Here is a 19,281-nt window from a genome sequence, read left to right as displayed (position 1 = left end):
TATTATGAACATTTCAAGGCACTTAATACGTTTTTATTTTTTAAGGGGGGGCATTAAATGGCAGGCCCCCTGATCTAAGTGGCAGCAAATGTCTGTGCATGACTTCAAGCCACATCAGTTAGGTCTTGCTTAACCATCTTGGCTGGGGATAGGGGAGGGCCATGTGGAAAAGGTGTGTTTCTGGCTATAGTGCCCACCCCTGCCTTGCCCCATCCCACATGCTCTGTGGCTCTGGAGCCACGTGACCCTGGTGGAGAGAAACATCTCCACTTGCGGCCAGCACTCCGCATCCTGTCAGACCTCAACCCCAAACCCAGCAGCCAGTGACACAAAGTTGTCCATCGGCCTTGGTTGGATTTCAGGTATGAATACAGACATGGCCACAAGTCATTATCAAATCTGCTGTGATTGTAAAGCTAACCCAGAATCCGTGGGAAATATGTGAGCTGATCCCATTCTAAGGAATCCCTTTTACCCCATCATTATTCATAAGTCTCTTTCCAAGGCTTCAGGCTTGACTTTTGAAGCCAGATATAGAAATCTCTTCCAAAACAGCACAGTGGTGTTGATTTCATCAGTGCTTTTGATGCTGCTGCTGAAAGTCCTTTTGAAAACTCACTTAAGCCATCTAACCTCAGCATATTATTTTAGGATGTTGTTGGGGTTTTTTTTTCTGCCAAAGTGCTTTTTCATCTACGTTAATAAGGCTTTACTCCAAGAGGATTTACAGCTGTCTAAATAGTTCTGTCTGTCTCATGCCTGTAAAACAGCTAGCTGACCAGATAGGTGTCCACTGCAGGCAGCCAGAACACTCCAGAATTATTCAGGTTTGTTTGGCAACTGAGCAAAGATATGCACAGACTCACGCAGGCCACCTGGTGGGGGGCGGGGTCCTGCATCCTCTCTGTCCTCTCCTCTCTGGCAGAGCCACTCACAGCCTTGGCCGTCTGCAGGACCCTGTTTCTCCGTCTTTGGTGCTGTGCCCTGGTGCAGCCTTCACTTCCCAGCAGGTCCTTCTCTCGCACTGTGAGGCACCAGCTGACATTCATGGAGGATTATTAGATTTAAACAACACATTCACACGGACTTGCCAGGAAGAGTTGAGTCTGGACGGTAGAGTTTCCATGGGGCCCTCCGCTGGCTTCAGGACAGACAGTCTTGGAGGCAGAACATGGTCAGTGGCCGCTGAGGGTCTGTAGTTTGATGAAGCCCCACAAGCCTCTTGGTCTCCAAGGAGGAGGAGAGAGCAATCCTGGCACTTTTAACCCAAGACTTGGTTAAGACTTCCCAGAGAGAAGTTGAGGGAACCTTGAGATATTATGAGATATGCTGCAGTTTGAGTTACTTTTTAGGTGGCAGTACTTAACACACGGTCAAAACCCAAAAGACATATAAAGGTCAGTAGTGAAAAAGTTTCCTTCATAGGCATGGTTTTTACCCTTCCATCCATGGGTATCCTGTGTTCTTAGTTCTTAGAAGAAAATTCTCCAGAATTTCTGTATATACAAGCAAAACTGAGTATGTATACAAGAATGTAATATGAATTCTGGTTTCCCTTGTTTTTACTCAAAATATCTATACACAGTACTGTTTTGCACCTTGATTTTTGTCCCCTAACAAGAAACATGAAGAGCTTTCCATATCATACCAAACCATGGGAACCTGCCTTGTTCTTTTTTATATGTACATACACTTCCACTGTATGAATCCAACAGAATTCAAGTAACACGTACTGATGAGTATGTGGGTGTGTGCGGTCACGCACGGTGCCACAGAGTATGTCATTCCACACATACACAAGGAAATCCACAGGAGGGATTGCCCAAGTGGGACTGCTGAGTGAAAGCACATTTATGATTTCTACAAGCATTGCCAAATTACCTTCCAAAAACATGAACCAACTTACGTTCCTGCCAACCTTGTATGAGCTTGCCTGTTTCTCCAGCCTTACTAACAGAATATGTATGGAGTTTTGCCCATCTGATAGTTAAAAATGATATCTCATTTGTTTTTAATGTACATATATCTCTTATAATGAGTAAGGTAGAACATCTTATCATGTTTAAAGGCCATTTGTTATCATGTTTATCATGTTTAAAGGCCATTTATATTTACTTTTCTATCAACTGTGCAAGTGCTTTGCATATTTTTCTCTTGTACTGCTGATCATTTTTTTGTCACTTCTAAGAATTCTTTATATACTAGAGAGAATTCTTTACATACTAGCGCTATTTCTATGATATGTCAATTTTTTCCAGTTTGTTGTTTTGCCCTTTGACTTTGCTTATGCTGTTTTTGCCTTCTTTTTTTTTTTACGTTCTCAAATTTATTAATCTTTTCTTTTGGCTTCTGGATTTCAAGCCATAGAAAGGCCATCAGCACTCCAAACTTATGGAGGCATTCTCCCACATGAGAGAATTTGAAAACTTTTTATGACTTCATCTTTCATGATTAAGTCTTTGATCTACCTGGAATCTATCCTGGTACAGAGTGTGAGGTATGGATCCAACCTGGTGTTTTAACACTGGGTCCACGTTTCATAAGATGACTGGTCAAGGGGCTTGCATGGTTTGTGCCCACCCCTTCCAAGAAAGCCAGCCTACTCCTCAGGGACAGACAGTCATCCAAATGCACCATTGGGTTTGCTTATTTTTTTATTCAAATTTGCTTAAATTAAACCACTTTTTTATCTGAAAGTCACAGCTATAGCAAACCTATCTAACAAAGCTCTGTCTCTCCCAGCCAGAGGGAGGGGATTTGCAACAGGGTCAGGGTCAAGAACAGGGTTCCCACGGATTTGGGAAGAGGGATCACTTTTGGTGGGAAGAGCACTTCCCCCCTTGAGTCTCCCAGAGAGGTGCCCTTTGCCAGCCGGTCGAATACAACATCCACAAGCTGGGTGTTAGGCTGGTGGTACAGGGTACACCCCAGCCCAGGAGACCCCTAAACAAGGTGACAGAAGATGGAGCCCTTCTGACGAGCTGGCTCCCCATCAACCAGGAGCAGCCCCTCTACCTCACCTTGAGCCTCTACTCTGTGTCCAGGGGTGATGAGTAAGGTGGTCAGATTTACTTCTCACTTCTCTGCACTCTGGATGGAGAATTCCAATAACTGTTGGTGCCCTAGGAGCAGGGTGCAGGGTGGCCAGTTAGAATACATGGCACCCAGTTCAAATAAACAGTGAATACATTTTTAGTGTAAGTGTTTCCCAAGTATTGTTTGGGATATGCTTATACTTTAAAAATCATTCATTGCTTTTTAGGAATTCAAATTTAATTGGGCATCCTGTGGTTTTATTTGCTAAATCTGGCAACCCTAGAAGGATGGAAGAGTTAGAACAAAGAATTTGACTACTTCAGATCTTGTTTCACCCACAGATTTGCTTAACAGCATGGAGGGTGTATGAATAAACCTACACCTGGAGAGGATGAGAAAAGCCCATCTCTCCCCTGCTCCAAAGAGCCCAGATTTGTGCATCGGAGGAATATTTGCATACAGGGAACATCTGGTACATCAATTTTTTCTTGGCCAAAACATGATGGGTAGGACAGTGATCACATAGGAGGCCGTTGGACACATAAGTTGATAGTCACCTCCCAGAAGGAAGCCGGGCTTACCTCTCACTGTTTTACAGATTGACCAGAAGCAGTTCAACAAAATCCTCGATCTGATTGAGAGTGGAAAGAAGGAGGGAGCCAAGCTGGAATATGGGGGCTCGGCCATGGAAGACAGGGGGCTCTTCATCAAACCCACTGTCTTCTCAGAAGTTACCGACACCATGCGGATCGCCAAAGAGGAGGTACTGGGGCTGCAGGAAAAACCATGTCCTGTGGGGCCCTGTGCTGAGCTGGGGCCCAGGGGGGTGGGGAAGGGGGCTGGGCCTTTCAAACCTGAGTCTTCTCCAGGGCCCAGGGATCCCAGAAATCTTTGTGAAGGGACTGTTTTCCTTTTTCCTGTGGCCTTTTCCCTCTCCTTAGGGGTCCTTTGGGAAGCCGTCCTGCTCCTGGGACCCCTGAGCCCTGTGTAGAGTTTGTCCTAGCCCCCAGTTCCACCCATTGCTCATTGTCTCCGGGGAACAACAATCCCTCTTCTGTCTTCTAACATGTCCTCAGGTTAGCCTAGGGTGGAGGGCCATTGCAACCTGTGCATTTTGTCAGGAATTGAGCCATGGATTCAGGGCCCAAAGCTGCCTTCAGTTCCCCCAGACCGAACTTAAATGACAAGTGTTCATTCCAAAAATATGTCCTGGCTAGAAGTCTCTTTGAAGTTTTCCATCATGGGCATCCTTAAAAATGGTGGAAATTAAGATGACCCCCAATAAGAGCGTAATTCTAACCGTGTCTTTCAGTGCCACTGTTAAGCTAGTTACAACTGGTTCGCACCTGAGTCCCAGGTGCTTGGACCCCGGAATGTGGCCTTTTGGGGCACACGAAAGAGTGAATCATTGCCTAAGTCTTCCCGGTTCGAGCCTTTTATACACTTTCTCCTTGAGATTTTTATGCGTTACTAACTGTACCCTGATGGCATGAGACTCAGCTCTTTAAACCTCTCTATGACAAGCTCTGTGGGAACCAGGGCAGGTATTTCAGCAGGCTGACCCTGTCCTGCTGGGCTATGGTGCTGAGCATTGAATCAGTTACAAGCTCCTTTCAAAATCACCTTTAAATGTTCAGCCTGTAGCTCTTTCCTTTCCTTTGCTATGTTGTAGATGGTGAGGAACACTGCCTCATCCCCTCCCCTGGGAGTTATTAGGGAAACATTTTAGGTCATCTTCATTGATAGAAAATGCAGCACCAAAAGACCAGGGCCTGCAGTCTGTGCCTGCAAACACCCTTCACAATAACTTTCCAAGAATGACTTCCAAGGTTTTGTCTTCAGTGCATCCCAGCATGCAGGGGCTCCTCCAAAGCTTGAAGCTGGGGCTTCTAGAAGCCCTGACCACATTGAGAGAGCTTCGACCCAACGTATTATTTTGGTTGTTATTTTTTATTTTTGTTTAATTCAGTCTTTCCCTTGGGATTTCAACCATCACACAGCTAAAAAGATGTTTGAACTCTCTCCTTCAGTTATCCTCTTCGTGCGTGTGAGCACTGTGGGTGTTTGAAAAAAGCATAAACGAAGGAAGTGCCTGCTCAGGGCATACATGCTTCATTCCAGCAGGTTCTCACTGCCATTCTTCCAATTAATCATAGATTTTTGGACCGGTGCAGCCAATACTGAAGTTCAAAAATATCGAAGAAGTGATAAAAAGAGCAAATAGCCTTGAATACGGACTAACAGCAGCTGTGTTCACAAAAAACCTCGACAAAGCACTGAAGCTGGCTTCCGCATTAGAGTCTGGAACTGTCTGGTGAGTAGAGCATGAGTGCCCGGCCCCCCTGAGCTGCCGGCCAGCTGGCTTCCTTACCCTTCTGTTAACAAAGAGCTTTTAGTTGTACATTATGCGCCAAGCACTGTCTAAGCACTTTGCTCCATCCTCATGACCACCTTCTGAGAGGGGTACTGTTATCGCCCCCATTTCACAGATGAGGAAATCAAGAGACAGAGAGACTGTGTGACTTGCCCAGGGTCACACAGCTAGTATGTGGCAGAGCAGAGCTCAGGACCAACTGTCCAGCTCTGATGCCCATGCTCTTGACCACCGTGTTAGGCCACCCCTTATTTTTTATTCTAATTCTAAGAGCAGCACATGCTCTTGTGCAAAGTATGGATGAAAGTTCCTGTTTCGCCAATAATTCTGCTGATTACACTATCCCCATTTTAAAGATAATATTAGAAGATAAATATGAATTGGAGGCCAAGAATCAGGAGAACTTTGAGGTCAGGCCTGTCTCATTTCAGAGCTAATTCTTATTCCCTTCGCCATAATTTTCCTCTCCCTTTTTCTCCCTTTGTCATTCCCTTCCTATCCCAGTGAGAAGCTTTATACTTCAGAATATTCAAATTTTAGTTTCTGGTGGTAAGAGCAAGAAGGCAGAGATCAAAAACACTGTTTTCATGATTAAAACCTTGACAAAAAGTCTCCTTTAGGTGACGCTCTACACCAAGTGCCTAGTAGCTGCAACACCTGAGGTCCAGCTGGGTCCTCTCCTGGTGACCCTGAACTTCTCTTTATTCTCTCTCCAGGATCAACTGCTACAATGCCATCTACGCACAGGCTCCATTTGGTGGCTTTAAAATGTCGGGGAATGGCAGAGAACTGTAAGTGTTTCTGTCACTCCATGCCTGTCAGCAGGGCCGATAAAAGATACACTAGGTCCGCAGTGTATGGTGAATGGTGGCCCACCCTCCAGTCCACTGAGCTCTCCCCTGTGCTGTGCTTTCCCCCTGGGCTGGGCCGTGTCCCCCATCTTCTCTCCCCTTCCTGCCCTTCCCTACCCTCATCCTCACGCCACCCCAGGACCGACCCCCAGCCTCAGCATATGTGTCCTCCCCAGCACCCATCCCATGTGGAGATGTTCAGTAGGTACTTGACCTAGGCTCACTGCAGGACAGGGCAGAGCTGGGAAGTGCACTTTCCACCAGACGCAGGATGTCATTACTCACTCAAATCCTGGCCCTCAGCAGGGAGGATGGGCTGTCTCCCAGGTCAGGCTGTGGCCCTTCTGCCCATAAGTAAGTTCCCAGGGACAGAGCGTGGGTGACTCTGGCTCCTCCTCAGTACCTTTTCAGAGGGATACTGCAACATGCTGGACCTCCGAGCCTCTGTCAAACCCACCGCACACTCCTTCATGGTGCCCTTCTGTCTTGCCCTTTGGGAGATTGTGCTCCATAGACCTAGACTAATGGATGGATCTTCTGTGTCTGGCCCAAGATAAAAGACCCAGGCCTAGAGCTGGATGGAGTGTTCTGGGGGTGGGCACGCTGTGGTTTCCAGCCAGATGCTGCCTTCTCTCCCACATCTTTCTTGGTGGTCGTTGGGGTTTTATTAGCCTTTGTGGACAAATAGCTTGTAGGATCAATCTTCCCAGGGAAACCATCTGTGACAACACACAGGGTCATTCCTGGAACATCTCAAAGGACTCTGAGCTCTTCCTCTTATTTAAACAGTTTGTATTATTTATATACAGATGCATCACTTCGTACTTATTTGTACATCTTCCAGTAGGAGCACTCAAATGCTTCCCCTTGGCTTGGGCCTTAGTGGGGCCTTTGGGCAGCTACCCTTCCAGATTCTTAATCAAGATGTATGAAGGAATGAACGGGGCTGGCTTCCATCCCTGAGCACATGCTCTTGACCAGTCTCCAGGGAATTGGGGGCCCTTCCCCCTTCTCAGTCCTTCTTTCTCATTCATCCTGACTCGTGGCAATACAGCAGAGCCATCTGAACATCTGAGTAGAGTGTGTCCATTTGTGTCCCCCTAATTCCTAAAATTGGTTTGACCTTCCAGAACCTCAGTAAATTCTTGGCCATGAAGACCCTTTACAGAAACCTTGTTCCCTCTGTTGAATGGCTTGTTTGTGTTGTGTTCTGTGAGCCTCTGTTCATTACCTCTTCACACTCACCTGTCCACCAGGGACATGAGACCTGGGCTGGGATTACCTGCATCACCTCTAGGGCCCACCAGTAGCACTGGCCACAGCTGACATTTGCTGAGCACAGACTCTGCCGACCTCTATCTGAGAGCCTTGCACATGTTAAGGCATGCCGTCCTTACAACAGTCCCTGGGATAATCTGAGTCCATTCAGGCTGCTGGGACAGAATACAGTAGACTGGGTGGCTTAAACAACAAACATTTATTTCTCCACTTCTGGAGGCTCAATATCCAGGTGTCTGTTGAGGACCCTCTTCCTGGTTCACAGGCAGCCGTGTTCTCTCTGTGTCCCGAAGAAAGTGTTCTCTGGGGTCTCCTTTATAAGGACACTAATCTCATTCTTGAGGGCTCCACCCTCTTGACCTAATCACCTCCTAGAGGCCTCACCTCCTAATTTCTTCACATTAAGGATTAGGGCTTCAACATTTGAATTTCAGGGGGACACACATGTTCAGTCTACTGCAGGTAGGTACTACTGCTACCCCTGTTTTTGGATGAGGAAACTCAGGGATGCCCAGAGAGGTCCTGTGCCTTACCCAGGTCACACTACCAGTAAGTGACAGAGTTGGGATTGAACTCTTAAACCCACCACACCACAGGGCCTTGCTCAGCAGGGGTCACCTCTGTGAGCCACCTGGGAGGAAGCCAGCCAGGGTACACAGAGTCATTTGTCTCCTCGCTCTGCTGCTTCAACCAGTCAGGTTGTGACAGCTGGGGGACCCAGAACCCCACAAGGCCTTCCTCACAGAGGCCAGGCACAGCCTCCTCCCACAGCAAGAACTTCAGTTCCCAAAGCAGATGTCCTTGGATGCAGTAAGGGTGTGTGGGGCCCACCTGACTTCTAGGCAACTGACTCACACCCACTATTACTGCTTTTCTCACCTGCATCTCCCTCCGCATCCCAGGTGGCACCGCCTGCCCGCTGCAGAACAGGGCAGGGGAGTATCCGCTGCACTCAGTCCGTGTGTCATCCTGCCGGTTAGCCAAAATTGGGACTTTTGTCTGTTTTTTCGACCCTTGGCATATATTTTCCCAAAGCTTTTGATAAAGTACTTTAACATAATTCACAAGGAGACTGGAAGCTGGCTTGAAAACAAATTTCCGTTTTCAGTTGTCTCTAATTAATGTCTTCACGTTGCAGTGAGTTCCCCTTTTTTATGCTGGAGCACTATGCGGTGGATTCCATGGTTTTCCCCATCCCCGGCCGCCTGGGTGGGACTGGCTATCTGCCGCCCACCCACCGGCCCCTCTGGGATCTCTCCCTGTACAGGTCTTGGGATGAAGCCTGCAATTTCTCTTCCTCCTGGACACTTTTCTTAGTTCTTTGTTTTGCTTTGCAATATAGTAACAAAAAAAAATGCACACTGTAGAGACACGTGGGAAGTCAAGGTCTCCCTCCCCTGACCCTCAATCCCATTTGTTAGAGGTAACCACTGTCCCATCATCCATTTTATTCATTTTGTTCACTTGTTCATTTGTTCACTGGCATATATTTACTGAGCACCTTTGATGCCCCAGGCACATGCTAGGCTCTGAGCACACAGTAGTGAACTCTATAAACAGCAGTGCCAATGCCCCCAACATTCTGGTGAGGTCCAATGGGAGAAAGGCTGAGCTTATGGATGAGTGAGCGCCAAGGCGGTCACAACTGGGTGAGAAACCATTTAGGAAGGGCCACAGGGGGTCAAATAAGAATGACAAGAACTTGAACTAGGGCGGTGACTGCAGGAATAAAAAGAATGAGGTGATTCATGCACTTAATCTTACAGGAGTGATTTCATATTGGACTTACTAGTTATGTGCTAATTCAGCATGATTTTATCACTTGGTTTGCTTTTCTTTCTTTATGCAGTTGAGAAATCATTAACTGCGTTGAATTTTTACAGTACAATACGATGTGCTCATTTTTAAAGGTTATTGTACATTTTCTATACATACAATGGATGTAAACATGTGTTTTTTTTCTGTTTTCAAATGACTTGGGAGGAAAATACTTTTTGCTCTTAAGAATGGGTTTTGGATATCCTAACCTTCTTTTTATTGGTGGTCTCCTATGATGGACTTTTGAGTTATTTCCAAGGGGTTTTGCTGCTACAGACCATGCTGATGTTCTTCCTTGCGCATAAATCTTTATGCACTTGTGGGGAATTGTTCTCAGAATAAATTCCCAAAATTGGGTAATCCAGCAAATGAAAAATGGGCTCCCACTCTTTTGGTTTGCATTCCTTTAATTGTAAGGGGTTGAGCACCTTATTAACACTTATTGGTAATCTTTATTTTTCTTCTGCAAACTGACTATTCATGTCGTTTGTTGATTTTTCCATTTGTTTTTTTAAATTGGTTTGTAAGAGCTTTTTGTGTATTAAGGAAAACAGCACTACGTTTCTCACACAGTGTTGTAAATGTAATTTTTTTCTAGTTTATAATTTGCCTTTGGGTTTTTTAATGGAGTTTTCTGCTCTGCAAAAGTTGAATTTAGCATTCTGTATATGGCTTTTATATTTTGTTATGTTTAGAAAAAATTACAAAATAATTCACCCATTGTCATGTATCATTCTTGAACTTCGTTTTAGGACACTACCAAAGAACTCAATGACATATTAACAATAAAATAATAATATTACTTTCTACCATTTACTTTTTACCTAGCACATAGTAGGTAAATTTGCTCTATTTGAATCAACTCTAATCATTATAACTGTAGGGAGGTGATGGTATTCCAATTTTACAGATGATGATACTGAGGCTCAGGGAAGGCAAAAAAACTTGCCTTAACTGCATAGATCCAAGCCAGTAGTTATCCAGCTTGAGCTACCTCAGAATCCCATGGCTTGTGAATCCCCTGGCTGTTAAGGCACAGATTTCTGGGCCCCACCCCTAGGTTCAGTAGGAGTATTAATTTTCTATTGCTGCTACAATAAATAACCACAAAATTAGTGGCTTAAACAACATTAATGTATTATCTCACGGTTCTGAAGGATAAATATCTGACATGAGTCAGCTAATTAGCAATTTTAATTCCATCTGCAACCCTAATTCCCCTTTGTCATATAACCTAATATTTTCAAAGGTTCAGAGAATTAGGATGTGAACGCCTTGAGGGGGGGCATTATTCTGCCTACCACAGTAGGTCTGGGGGACCTGAGTCTCTGCATTTCAAGCAAGTTCTGAGGTGAGGCTGGTGCTGCTGGTCTGGGGGCCACACTTTGAGAAGCTCTGGTCTAAGGGATGAGATGGGATTCTGTCTCGAGTGTTTCTAGCTACAGAGCCTCCATGGCCACCTCTTTTCCTAAACAGGTGCACATTCTTATTTACATAATGGCAGAGCAAGTCTTGTAGAGGCTTTTAAATCGATCCAAAGCCACCTCTCGGTTCTGGGAAGGGGATCTGCCCTAAGGATGACTCATGATGCCTGAGATGGGTCACTGGGCTCTGCAAGACTTAAGGAAAGGATGTATACCAGAAACATGGACTCAAAGGCTGCGGACTTCCTCATGTCCACTCTGCTAACGTCCGCGCCCCTTGCCGCTCCATACTGGCCTCACTCTTCTTACAGCTGGTCCCCAGCTCCAGGTCCTCTATGTCCCTGCCCAACATGGATGCTCTGGCCACATACCCGGTCAATAGCTTCGGGCCTCTGCCTCTTCTGTCTCTTCAAGCAGCTCCACCCAGGGATTTACCACTTTGTTTTAAATCCCCTTCATCCTTTGAAGGCAAACCCTTAGTCCTTCTGAATATTTCAGAAGCATCACACACACACAAAACTTGACATTTAACCTTCAGTTACATATCCAGGTACTTAAACTTACTAATGGTCTTACAGTCCTTAGACTCTATTAAGTCCTCACATTCTGGCCTTTGCACAGACTCCAGACTGCCCAACAGAGTACTAGCCTATGAAGCATTAGAACTCGGTTCACACAGAATGGCTAAGTGCCTGCCCATGTTATATCTCCCTCTTTTCTGTGATCACAGAGGTGAATATGCGCTGGCTGAATACACAGAAGTGAAAACTGTCACCATCAAACTCGACGACAAGGACCCCTGAAGGAAAGGCAGGCTCCTTCCTCAAACATCTGACAGCTGAATGTGGCAGATCTAACTTGCTGAAGAAAACCTACATTCTGACCTTCCTGGGATGCTTTCTTCTGGAGACTTTAAATCTACTGGATTTGAACGATTTTTATTTTCCTCTCACACTCCTGTTTTATTGACCAAAATGTTGTGTGTGAAATTGTAGTCCTGCTTGGGGATGGGACTAGTGGCCATTTCTGTTTTCCACTTTCCACCAGATCCCGGGGACAGTGAGGAGGCTCAGGGTGTTGTCAACAGGAAGTGGTATTTGAAGTATCGAGCAGTAGCTTAAAAATGCTTTGTTGACTCTGACTTCAGTAAGAATTTGGAAAAAAAAAATCCCTGCGTGTTCTGCAAACAGGGCTCTGTACCTGCGGGTTCCTCAGGGTTACCTGCCCACAGAACAAGCCCCTCCTACCATTCAGTGGGAAGGAATAGCAGTAAGTTTAAAAAAAAGTTAAAAACAAGGTTGGGAGTATCAGATGTGGGGAGCTTTGGGGAAGCACGTACCATGGAAGGGTCCTGAAGGCCTTGGATGTGAATGGTCTTCAAGGACTGTATGTTGACATTGACAATGGAACTCAGCTTAAAACCAATACTGCCTTTGGAATGTGACCAAATCAACAGCCCAAAGAGCTTATCTAATGCTATGTCATTATCTACCTTAACCAAGGCACTTTCTTAGGCAGGAAATGTCACTAGTGTCACCATCGCTGCTAAAGACCCAGTGCTCTAACACTACAACAGTATAGCAAATCCTAGGATCATTAAGTCCCACATTTTACAAATTAGAGCCATAATTTGCTTTTCCCAGTTATGCATTTCTACCACTTGCCTATGTAGTTTTCCTTTTCTCCAGTTGGGGTATCAACACTTTAGTAAGACGTACACAACTGAAAAGACTGCTGTTATAATACAGCCCTGGTTTTTCAAAGTCCTACTTTGATATTAATTAGTGATTGATTAACAAATAACATCTGGACTTCATGGAGGAACTGGGTCTGCTACTACAGTGGCCTGAGCACAGCAATAACAGGTTGTGAATTTTTCTTTTCCTCTGTGTATCCAAAGGATGTGCAATTCCAAGTTTTAACTTGGAAAACTGAAAGTGTTCCCGTATAGCTTTAAAAACACAAAACCAAACTGAAATTGTGTTATTCAGATACTTTTACTATTACTAACTAGTACTTTTCTAACGGTGCTTATGTTTGAGAATTAAGTTATGTTTGAGAATTAAATTGGGGCGGTAGTAATAAAATGGAGGTCAGTGTCAAAACCAGTGTATGTATAGAGAAAGTCTTAGGTGAAGTGAGGTTATCATTCTTGGTGGAAATATGCACTATGCAATTCACCTTCTCTCAATCAGTTAACACATCACTTAGACTATCAGTCACTTGTTAAATCAGGATTTGACTTCATACACTGAATTTTCAGGATTTTTCTCAAGTAACTATAAACACTAACCTTGATAATAATACATTAGAGGGTTCTTATTCTTTCATTGTACAATAATGCCTTTAATATGAAATGCTACATTATTTATAATTGGTATAATGTATCTTTTTATAGTTGTAAGTAAACAGAGGTGATGTATTTAACCTTCTGTAATATACTGTATTTATCTATATAGTATTAGATTTCACTTCTGTTAAGGTTTACTCCTGTGGTATGGTTTAAAAAATCTACTGGCCTGGGAATTCTGACCCTAACTGCAGATTGTGTTCAACAATGCAACAACTATAAAATAAAATCAGATATTTGAGAAAATTATGTTTTTTCATTTAAAGATCAGACCCCTTTTCATTCTGAGGCTGACCTTTTTCTTAGAACTTTGGTACAAAATGGCTTGTAATAAAGTGGTATCAATCACTTAAGGACAAAATTACATTTGCTCAATCCATCAAGTCCCACTCTTAGCTTGAGTGTGAAACTCACTTCTATGGTTTTGGGGGTGGACCAGGCAGCAAGCTTGGCCTCAGAGGCTCTGCATCTTAGTTGGTGAAGTTGAAGCTGTCATCTGAGCTGACTCAGTCCCTTTTTATCATAAAGTGATGAAGAGATGTGAGTGTGGGAAATGGTGGGGAAGATTGCACGGGGATTTAGGGAAGACACTGTATCCTGCAACTGTGTGCACAAGCATCCATTTTTGCCACTTCTCCACGAGGATCTCGGTGTCTGGGTTTAACTTACCTAAAGTTTCTAAGGCTTCAAACCAGTAAGCCTCAATCACCAAGTCATATGCTGACACTGAAGTTGGATCGAGAACATTCCTGTACTTGGTTAGGTCCACCAAGTTCAACCATGCCCCTCGTGTTGAGAGTCCATATCATTTTGGCCATGTAGAGGTAAAGCTCCACCCTTTCAGAGAAAATTTAAGGGAGGCTTGGATCAGATCCCTTTTAATATATGCACTTGTGTATGCTTTAATGCATTTAGAAACCTCCCATTTCCCAATCAAAATGTGAGCAGAAAATTCAAGGAAAATGGCATTACCTTCATTTGGTTTACCATGAAGTTTTACCATGAAGGTAACCATTCTGAGGACATATACTGGCTGTGGTGTGTGTACATGTGTGTGTGTACACACCTGCCCTTGTGTGCCTGTCGGGGTGGGGCACAGTAGGTTGGCACATTCTCTAAAAGTGGACCCTTTGGAATGCCCTAGCTTCTCCTGATGGTGGACCAAGCCCTTTTAATGTTCTTGCTCCTAGCATGTGGCTGACTTGAGCTTGAAGGTGGATAATTAGGGACATTTTTTAAGTGTCCAAGGAGAAATGTCTGAGGAAACAGAATACCCAGCTGAAGGGAGGTGACTAGAAGAACTGAGGGGTCAGTCAATCACTATACCTTCAGAAAGCAGAAAGGGCAGGTCAGGGAGGTAGCTTCCAACTGACCCCACCTTAGGAGGAGCCAATTCAACATGAGATGCTGGTCAGCGGGGGTCAAGAAGCAGAAAGAAATCTTAACTGACCTGTAGCAGTCACCTCATGCAAACCTGTAACACATGCCAATGGATAGAGTTAAATGCTGGGATACAACCAGCTCAAAACAGGCCACCCGTGTGACAAGTGTCCTGGCTATTTTCTACAGTGGAGACACTTCCAAGCCGATTCCCAAGCTCATTTAAAAGGGAAATTGGGGCTTCCCTGGTGGCACAGTGGTTGAGAGTCTGATGCAGGGGACACGGTTTCATGCCCCGGTCTGGGAAGATCCCACATGCCGCGGAGCTGCTGGGCCCGTGAGCCATGGCCGCTGAGCCTGCACATCCGGAGCCTGTGCTCCACAACGGGCGAGGCCACAGCAGTGAGAGGCCCGCATACAGGAAAAAAAAAAAAAAAAAGGAAATTGCCCTGAGAAAACCATAATTCAAAAAGAGTCATGTACCACAATGTTCATTGCAGCACTATTTACAATAGCCAGGACATGGAAACAACCTAAGTGTCCATCAACAGATGAATGGATAAAGAAGATGTGGCACATATATACAATGGAATATTACTCAGCCATAAAAAGAAACAAAATTGAGTGATTTGTAGTGAGGTGGATGGACCTAGAGTCTGTCATACACTGTGAAGTAAGTCAGAAGGAGAAAAACAAACACCGTATGCTAACACATATATATGGAATCTAAGGGGGAAAAATTGGTTCTGAAGAACCTAGGGGCAGGACAGGAATAAAGACGTAGACGTAGGAATGGACTTGAGGACATGGGGAGGGGACGGGTAAGCTGGGATGAAATGAGAGAGTGGCATGGACTTATATATACTACCAAATGTAAAATAGATAGCTAGTGGAAAGCAGCCGCATAGCACAGGGGGATCAGCTCGGTGCTTTGTGACCACCTAGAGGGGTGGGATAGGGAGGGTGGGAGGGAGACGCAAGAGGGAGGAGATATGGGGATATATGTATATGTACAGCTGATTCACTGTTATAAAGCAGAAACTAACACATCATTGTAAAGCAGCTATACTCCAATAAAGATGTTTAAATAAATAAATAAATAAATAAATAAATAAATAAATAAATAAATAAATAAATAAAATAAGAGGGAAATTGAATTGCCCCCATCCCCGTGGGCTATGTCAGCTCCCTGGTCGGCGCACTGGGCATGCGCTTCCTCACGGTATCGCTAGATGGCAGAGCCGCGCGCCTTGCAGGAGGAGCCTCACCGCCATCGCCGGGCTCACCCAGAACCGTGGACGCCACGCCCTGCAATTTATTAGAAACTTTTCGGTAGCAATCATACTGCCTCCTTTTGCATACTGGAATTAGAACCGCAGTGGTGAGGGCAGGATTGCAAAACTGCACCCACCCTTTTGGAAGGGCGTCTGGTCTAGGAGAGCTGGAGGGGCAGCCTCTAGGGAGCAAAGCTAAGCTGCCCCATGGCCACCTCGGCAAACAGGGGCCCAAGGAGCTTGTCCAAGTGGTCACTGCCTGGATTGTCTGCAAGGTCATAGGTGGAGGTGGGGGTGGGGGTGGGGCTGCAGCTGCCCGGCTTTTGTGAAATAGCAGTGGTGGCAATTTGTCTCTGTTCCTTGAGAATGTTCCAGTCATAACATTACATAGGAGGAGCCTGGGGTGCGGGTCCTGCCAGGGTGCAGAACCATCCGCTTTTTTCCAAGCATGTTTCTCTTTCCCCGGTGGGCACGTGGAGCCGAATCCGATGCCTGCCTGCAAGCATGGACGTGCATCTTTATGATCTGCGTTTGGATAATGGCCTCAATGGTGGTAACATACTTATATTAGGTTGAAACATAATAAATTGTCTACACTCCCTCATGTTTATCTACCACACCACCCACCAAAAAAAACCCAGACAATTTAAAATGATTCACCAGTGACATCTTTGTATATATCCATAATTAAAGTAGTAAATTCATGTGGTGGAAGGGGTTCCACCTTCCACCAAACTGGAATAGTTTGCAAACTATTAAAGCTTTAAAATTACATATTTCTAGTCTGCTCTATAAAGAGGTGTACACAAATGAAAATTCCCGTCTTTTTAATATTTACTGCCAGAATCTACGACCCACATATACTAGTCAGAAGTTCATCAGCGAATCTTGCTGCTGAGCGGAACAGAGGGGCAGGGAAAGCTGGGTTGAGCCGAAAACCAACCAATCTCACCGCTGCTCCTGCCCCGCGTGGAGAGCAGGGTACCCAAACTTGGAGGAGACCTCGCGCTAGAAGGTCTCCCGCGGGCCCTGTGGTCACCCGGGCGGGAGCAATGAGTGTGATCACCCGGGGTTTACGGTGAGGGAAACTGAGGCTGGCGGCCGCAGGGACTCCTCGTGCCCATTGTGGGGAGGCCTCTCAGCGGCTGACCCTCGCCCCGCTCGCTCTTCGCGCCGCCCGCCGCCCGCCCTCCTCAGGATTGAGGAAGTGCGTCTGGCCCGGCCCGGCCCCAGCGCGCGGCCCGAGGCGCAGGGGCGGAGGGCAGAGGGGCTGCCCGGCCCCGATCCGCCGCTGTCCTCCCGGTCCGCGCGCAGCCCCGCGTCCCAGGCGCCCGCGGCCCTGCCCGCAGTCGCCGCAGGTAAGTGCTGACCCGGCCCGCGCCCCGTCGTGGACCCGCCGCCTCCTGCTGCGACCCCGCGTGGAGCCCTGGGCCCTGCAGTCCAGGCCCGGGGCGCGGGGCGATCCCGGGCTCACGGCCCCGCCGCATCCCGCCGCGCTCGCGGGGTGCCGGGTGTGTGGGCCGAGGCGAGGAACCCGAGGCCTCGCGGGACGGCACCGGGGCGGGGGGAGCAGACACCAAGCAACAAAAGGAAAATACACCAGGACGTCTACACATTTCCTCCGCCTTGGGAGAAAACCCCTTGCTTCAAGTTGGAGCGGGCCGTGCGAGCGCGCGTGTGTGCGGGAGTGTGAGTCTGAGTGTGTGGGTGTCGGAGAGGCACTGCCCGGGAGGCTGTCTGCCGGCACGGCCTGGCAATGCAAGACGGCCGAGCGCCTTCGCCCTCTTCGGAAAGTCCGGTGCACGCTTCTCGCCCGAGGGTCCGGATAAAACCCGCCATCTCCTTGGTGGTCTCTGCGGCCGACCTTCCAAGGCGGGGGCGCAGATGAGTGCGGTCGGGGGTGGCGGAAGGCTGGGGTCGGAGGGAGATGGTAACGGCGGAGTATAGGGATCTCTGCGGTCGGTCCACCCTGCTCCTTCACGTTCTGAGGCCATGAAGTTTTTCTCCCACAAGCACATCCCCCTGCAAGGATCAGAGAAGTAGAAAAACAGGAGCGTGCAGTTTTGTTTTTAGCGAGCCTCTCACCAAATGCACTGTTTTGAGAGTTTGCTACTCACGCCCATTGTATTCAAATTCCTCGGGCATTAAAGGGGCAACTAGAATATACAAGATTTTGAAAAATGTTTAACATTCAACTCCTTTTGTGGTCTGACTTATCTTTGTTTATGTCCTGGAAGAATAAAAAATTAAGTTAAAAACATACAAACCTCACACCTAATGTGTCCCTACAGGAGATTTGGGGATCTGCCAAACCTCTCCCTCCCCCAGGCTTCCACACCTCAGGGAGTGGCCCGTAGTAAACGCAGATGCTCAGATAAAAAACGTTGGAGTTGTCTTCCATCCCATTCCCTCGTCCCTTGAATTCAGTTGTTAGCAAGCCCTGTTGGGTCTACTTCTCACATATGTCCAGATCCATTCCCTTCTTTCCCACCACCCTGCCTAGTGCAAGGTACTAGCTTCTCTTTCCTGTACAATTGCAGTACTTCCCGTGCCCCACCCCCCGATTCTCTGTTTGGCAGCCAGAGTAATTTGTTTTTTGAAAAAGGTAAATTAGAGAGTGTCTGTCCTCTGCTTGGAACCCTTCAATAGCTTCTTCTTGTGCTTGGCATGAAATCCAGAAGAACTCCTTCCCTGCATATCCCCCAATTGATCTGGCCTCTGCCATCTCAGACCACCTGGCCATTGCCCCCCCACACACACCCACCCAGCCACCCTCGCCAAACCCAGCCTCACTCTCACATCCCTCTCTCTATGTCCTTTGGGTTGCCACTGTCTGTGTTCCTACTTTATCTGTTTAATTACTCCTTTAACTTACCTGGAAGTCTCTACTGGCACTCCAGGTGTCAGAGACTCTTCCTATGTGCCTACCTTGCTCACTGTTTCATCTTTACTCCCAGAGTTGTCCAGGAGGCACCAAATGCATGCAGGTATAGAGACTGAGTGGTGAATGGACAGCCTTAACTTATTTGTGGCTTTAGACTCATGAAGGGCTTCTGTTCTCATCTGGGATTGAGAACTACACATTTCTCCGGTTTGTAGCTCTGTAATATTTTGATGTCCACAAATGCATTAAACACGTTTTGTAGGCAAACCAATATTGGTCAAGGGATGCCAATAGTGCAAAGACCATGCGCCAACCAGCTCGACCAGCCTTTTCAAAAAAGAGCTGGATGATAAGAACATTTCTAACACATTTCATTTGCAAGTGTCTTCCAGCTCTTTGGCAGTGGCAGCCCTTTCCAAGCCTCCTGAAAAGACAACTGAGCAGGTTCAGGATGTTTCTTCCATGTCAGGAAGTTTACTTACTTAACTGTGTCCTCCCCACCAGCTGTAAGTTTCATGAACTCATGAAGCTCACTCCCCATGGAAAGGTTCCAATAAAAACATTTGTAGAAGGAATATCAGGTTCCTTTTTTTCTTTTCCATCAATGGTGAG

The 19,281-nt window shown here is 46.4% G+C and overlaps 2 protein-coding genes across 8 annotated transcripts in view; both read left to right on the top strand.

Moving 5' to 3' along the window:
* Window positions 1–13,377, top strand: part of ALDH1A3 (aldehyde dehydrogenase 1 family member A3) — a 36,485-nt gene extending 23,108 nt beyond the window's left edge. For both annotated transcript variants that reach the window (XM_067755868.1, XM_067755861.1), the window contains 4 exons: window positions 3,635–3,799; window positions 5,193–5,350; window positions 6,127–6,201; window positions 11,512–13,377. In XM_067755868.1, coding sequence (XP_067611969.1) covers window positions 3,635–3,799; window positions 5,193–5,350; window positions 6,127–6,201; window positions 11,512–11,584 — 471 coding nt within the window. In that variant the 3' untranslated portion in view covers window positions 11,585–13,377. The remainder of the gene's footprint in view (window positions 1–3,634; window positions 3,800–5,192; window positions 5,351–6,126; window positions 6,202–11,511) is intronic.
* A 3,369-nt stretch (window positions 13,378–16,746) lies between these two features.
* Window positions 16,747–19,281, top strand: part of LRRK1 (leucine rich repeat kinase 1) — a 123,247-nt gene continuing 120,712 nt past the window's right edge. For 2 of the 6 annotated variants that reach the window (XR_010947285.1, XM_067755858.1), the window contains exon 1: window positions 16,877–17,143. The gene's annotated coding sequence lies outside the window, so the exon portion shown is untranslated. The other 4 variants (XM_067755853.1, XM_067755847.1, XM_067755850.1 and 1 more) reach the window with 3 other exon arrangements.

This window comes from Pseudorca crassidens, chromosome 1 (genome assembly GCF_039906515.1).
Source record: "Pseudorca crassidens isolate mPseCra1 chromosome 1, mPseCra1.hap1, whole genome shotgun sequence".
NCBI classification, from domain to species: Eukaryota; Metazoa; Chordata; class Mammalia; order Artiodactyla; family Delphinidae; genus Pseudorca; species Pseudorca crassidens.
The sequence above is the reverse complement of the archived record's forward strand: the minus strand, read 5'-3'. Positions and strand labels throughout refer to the sequence as shown.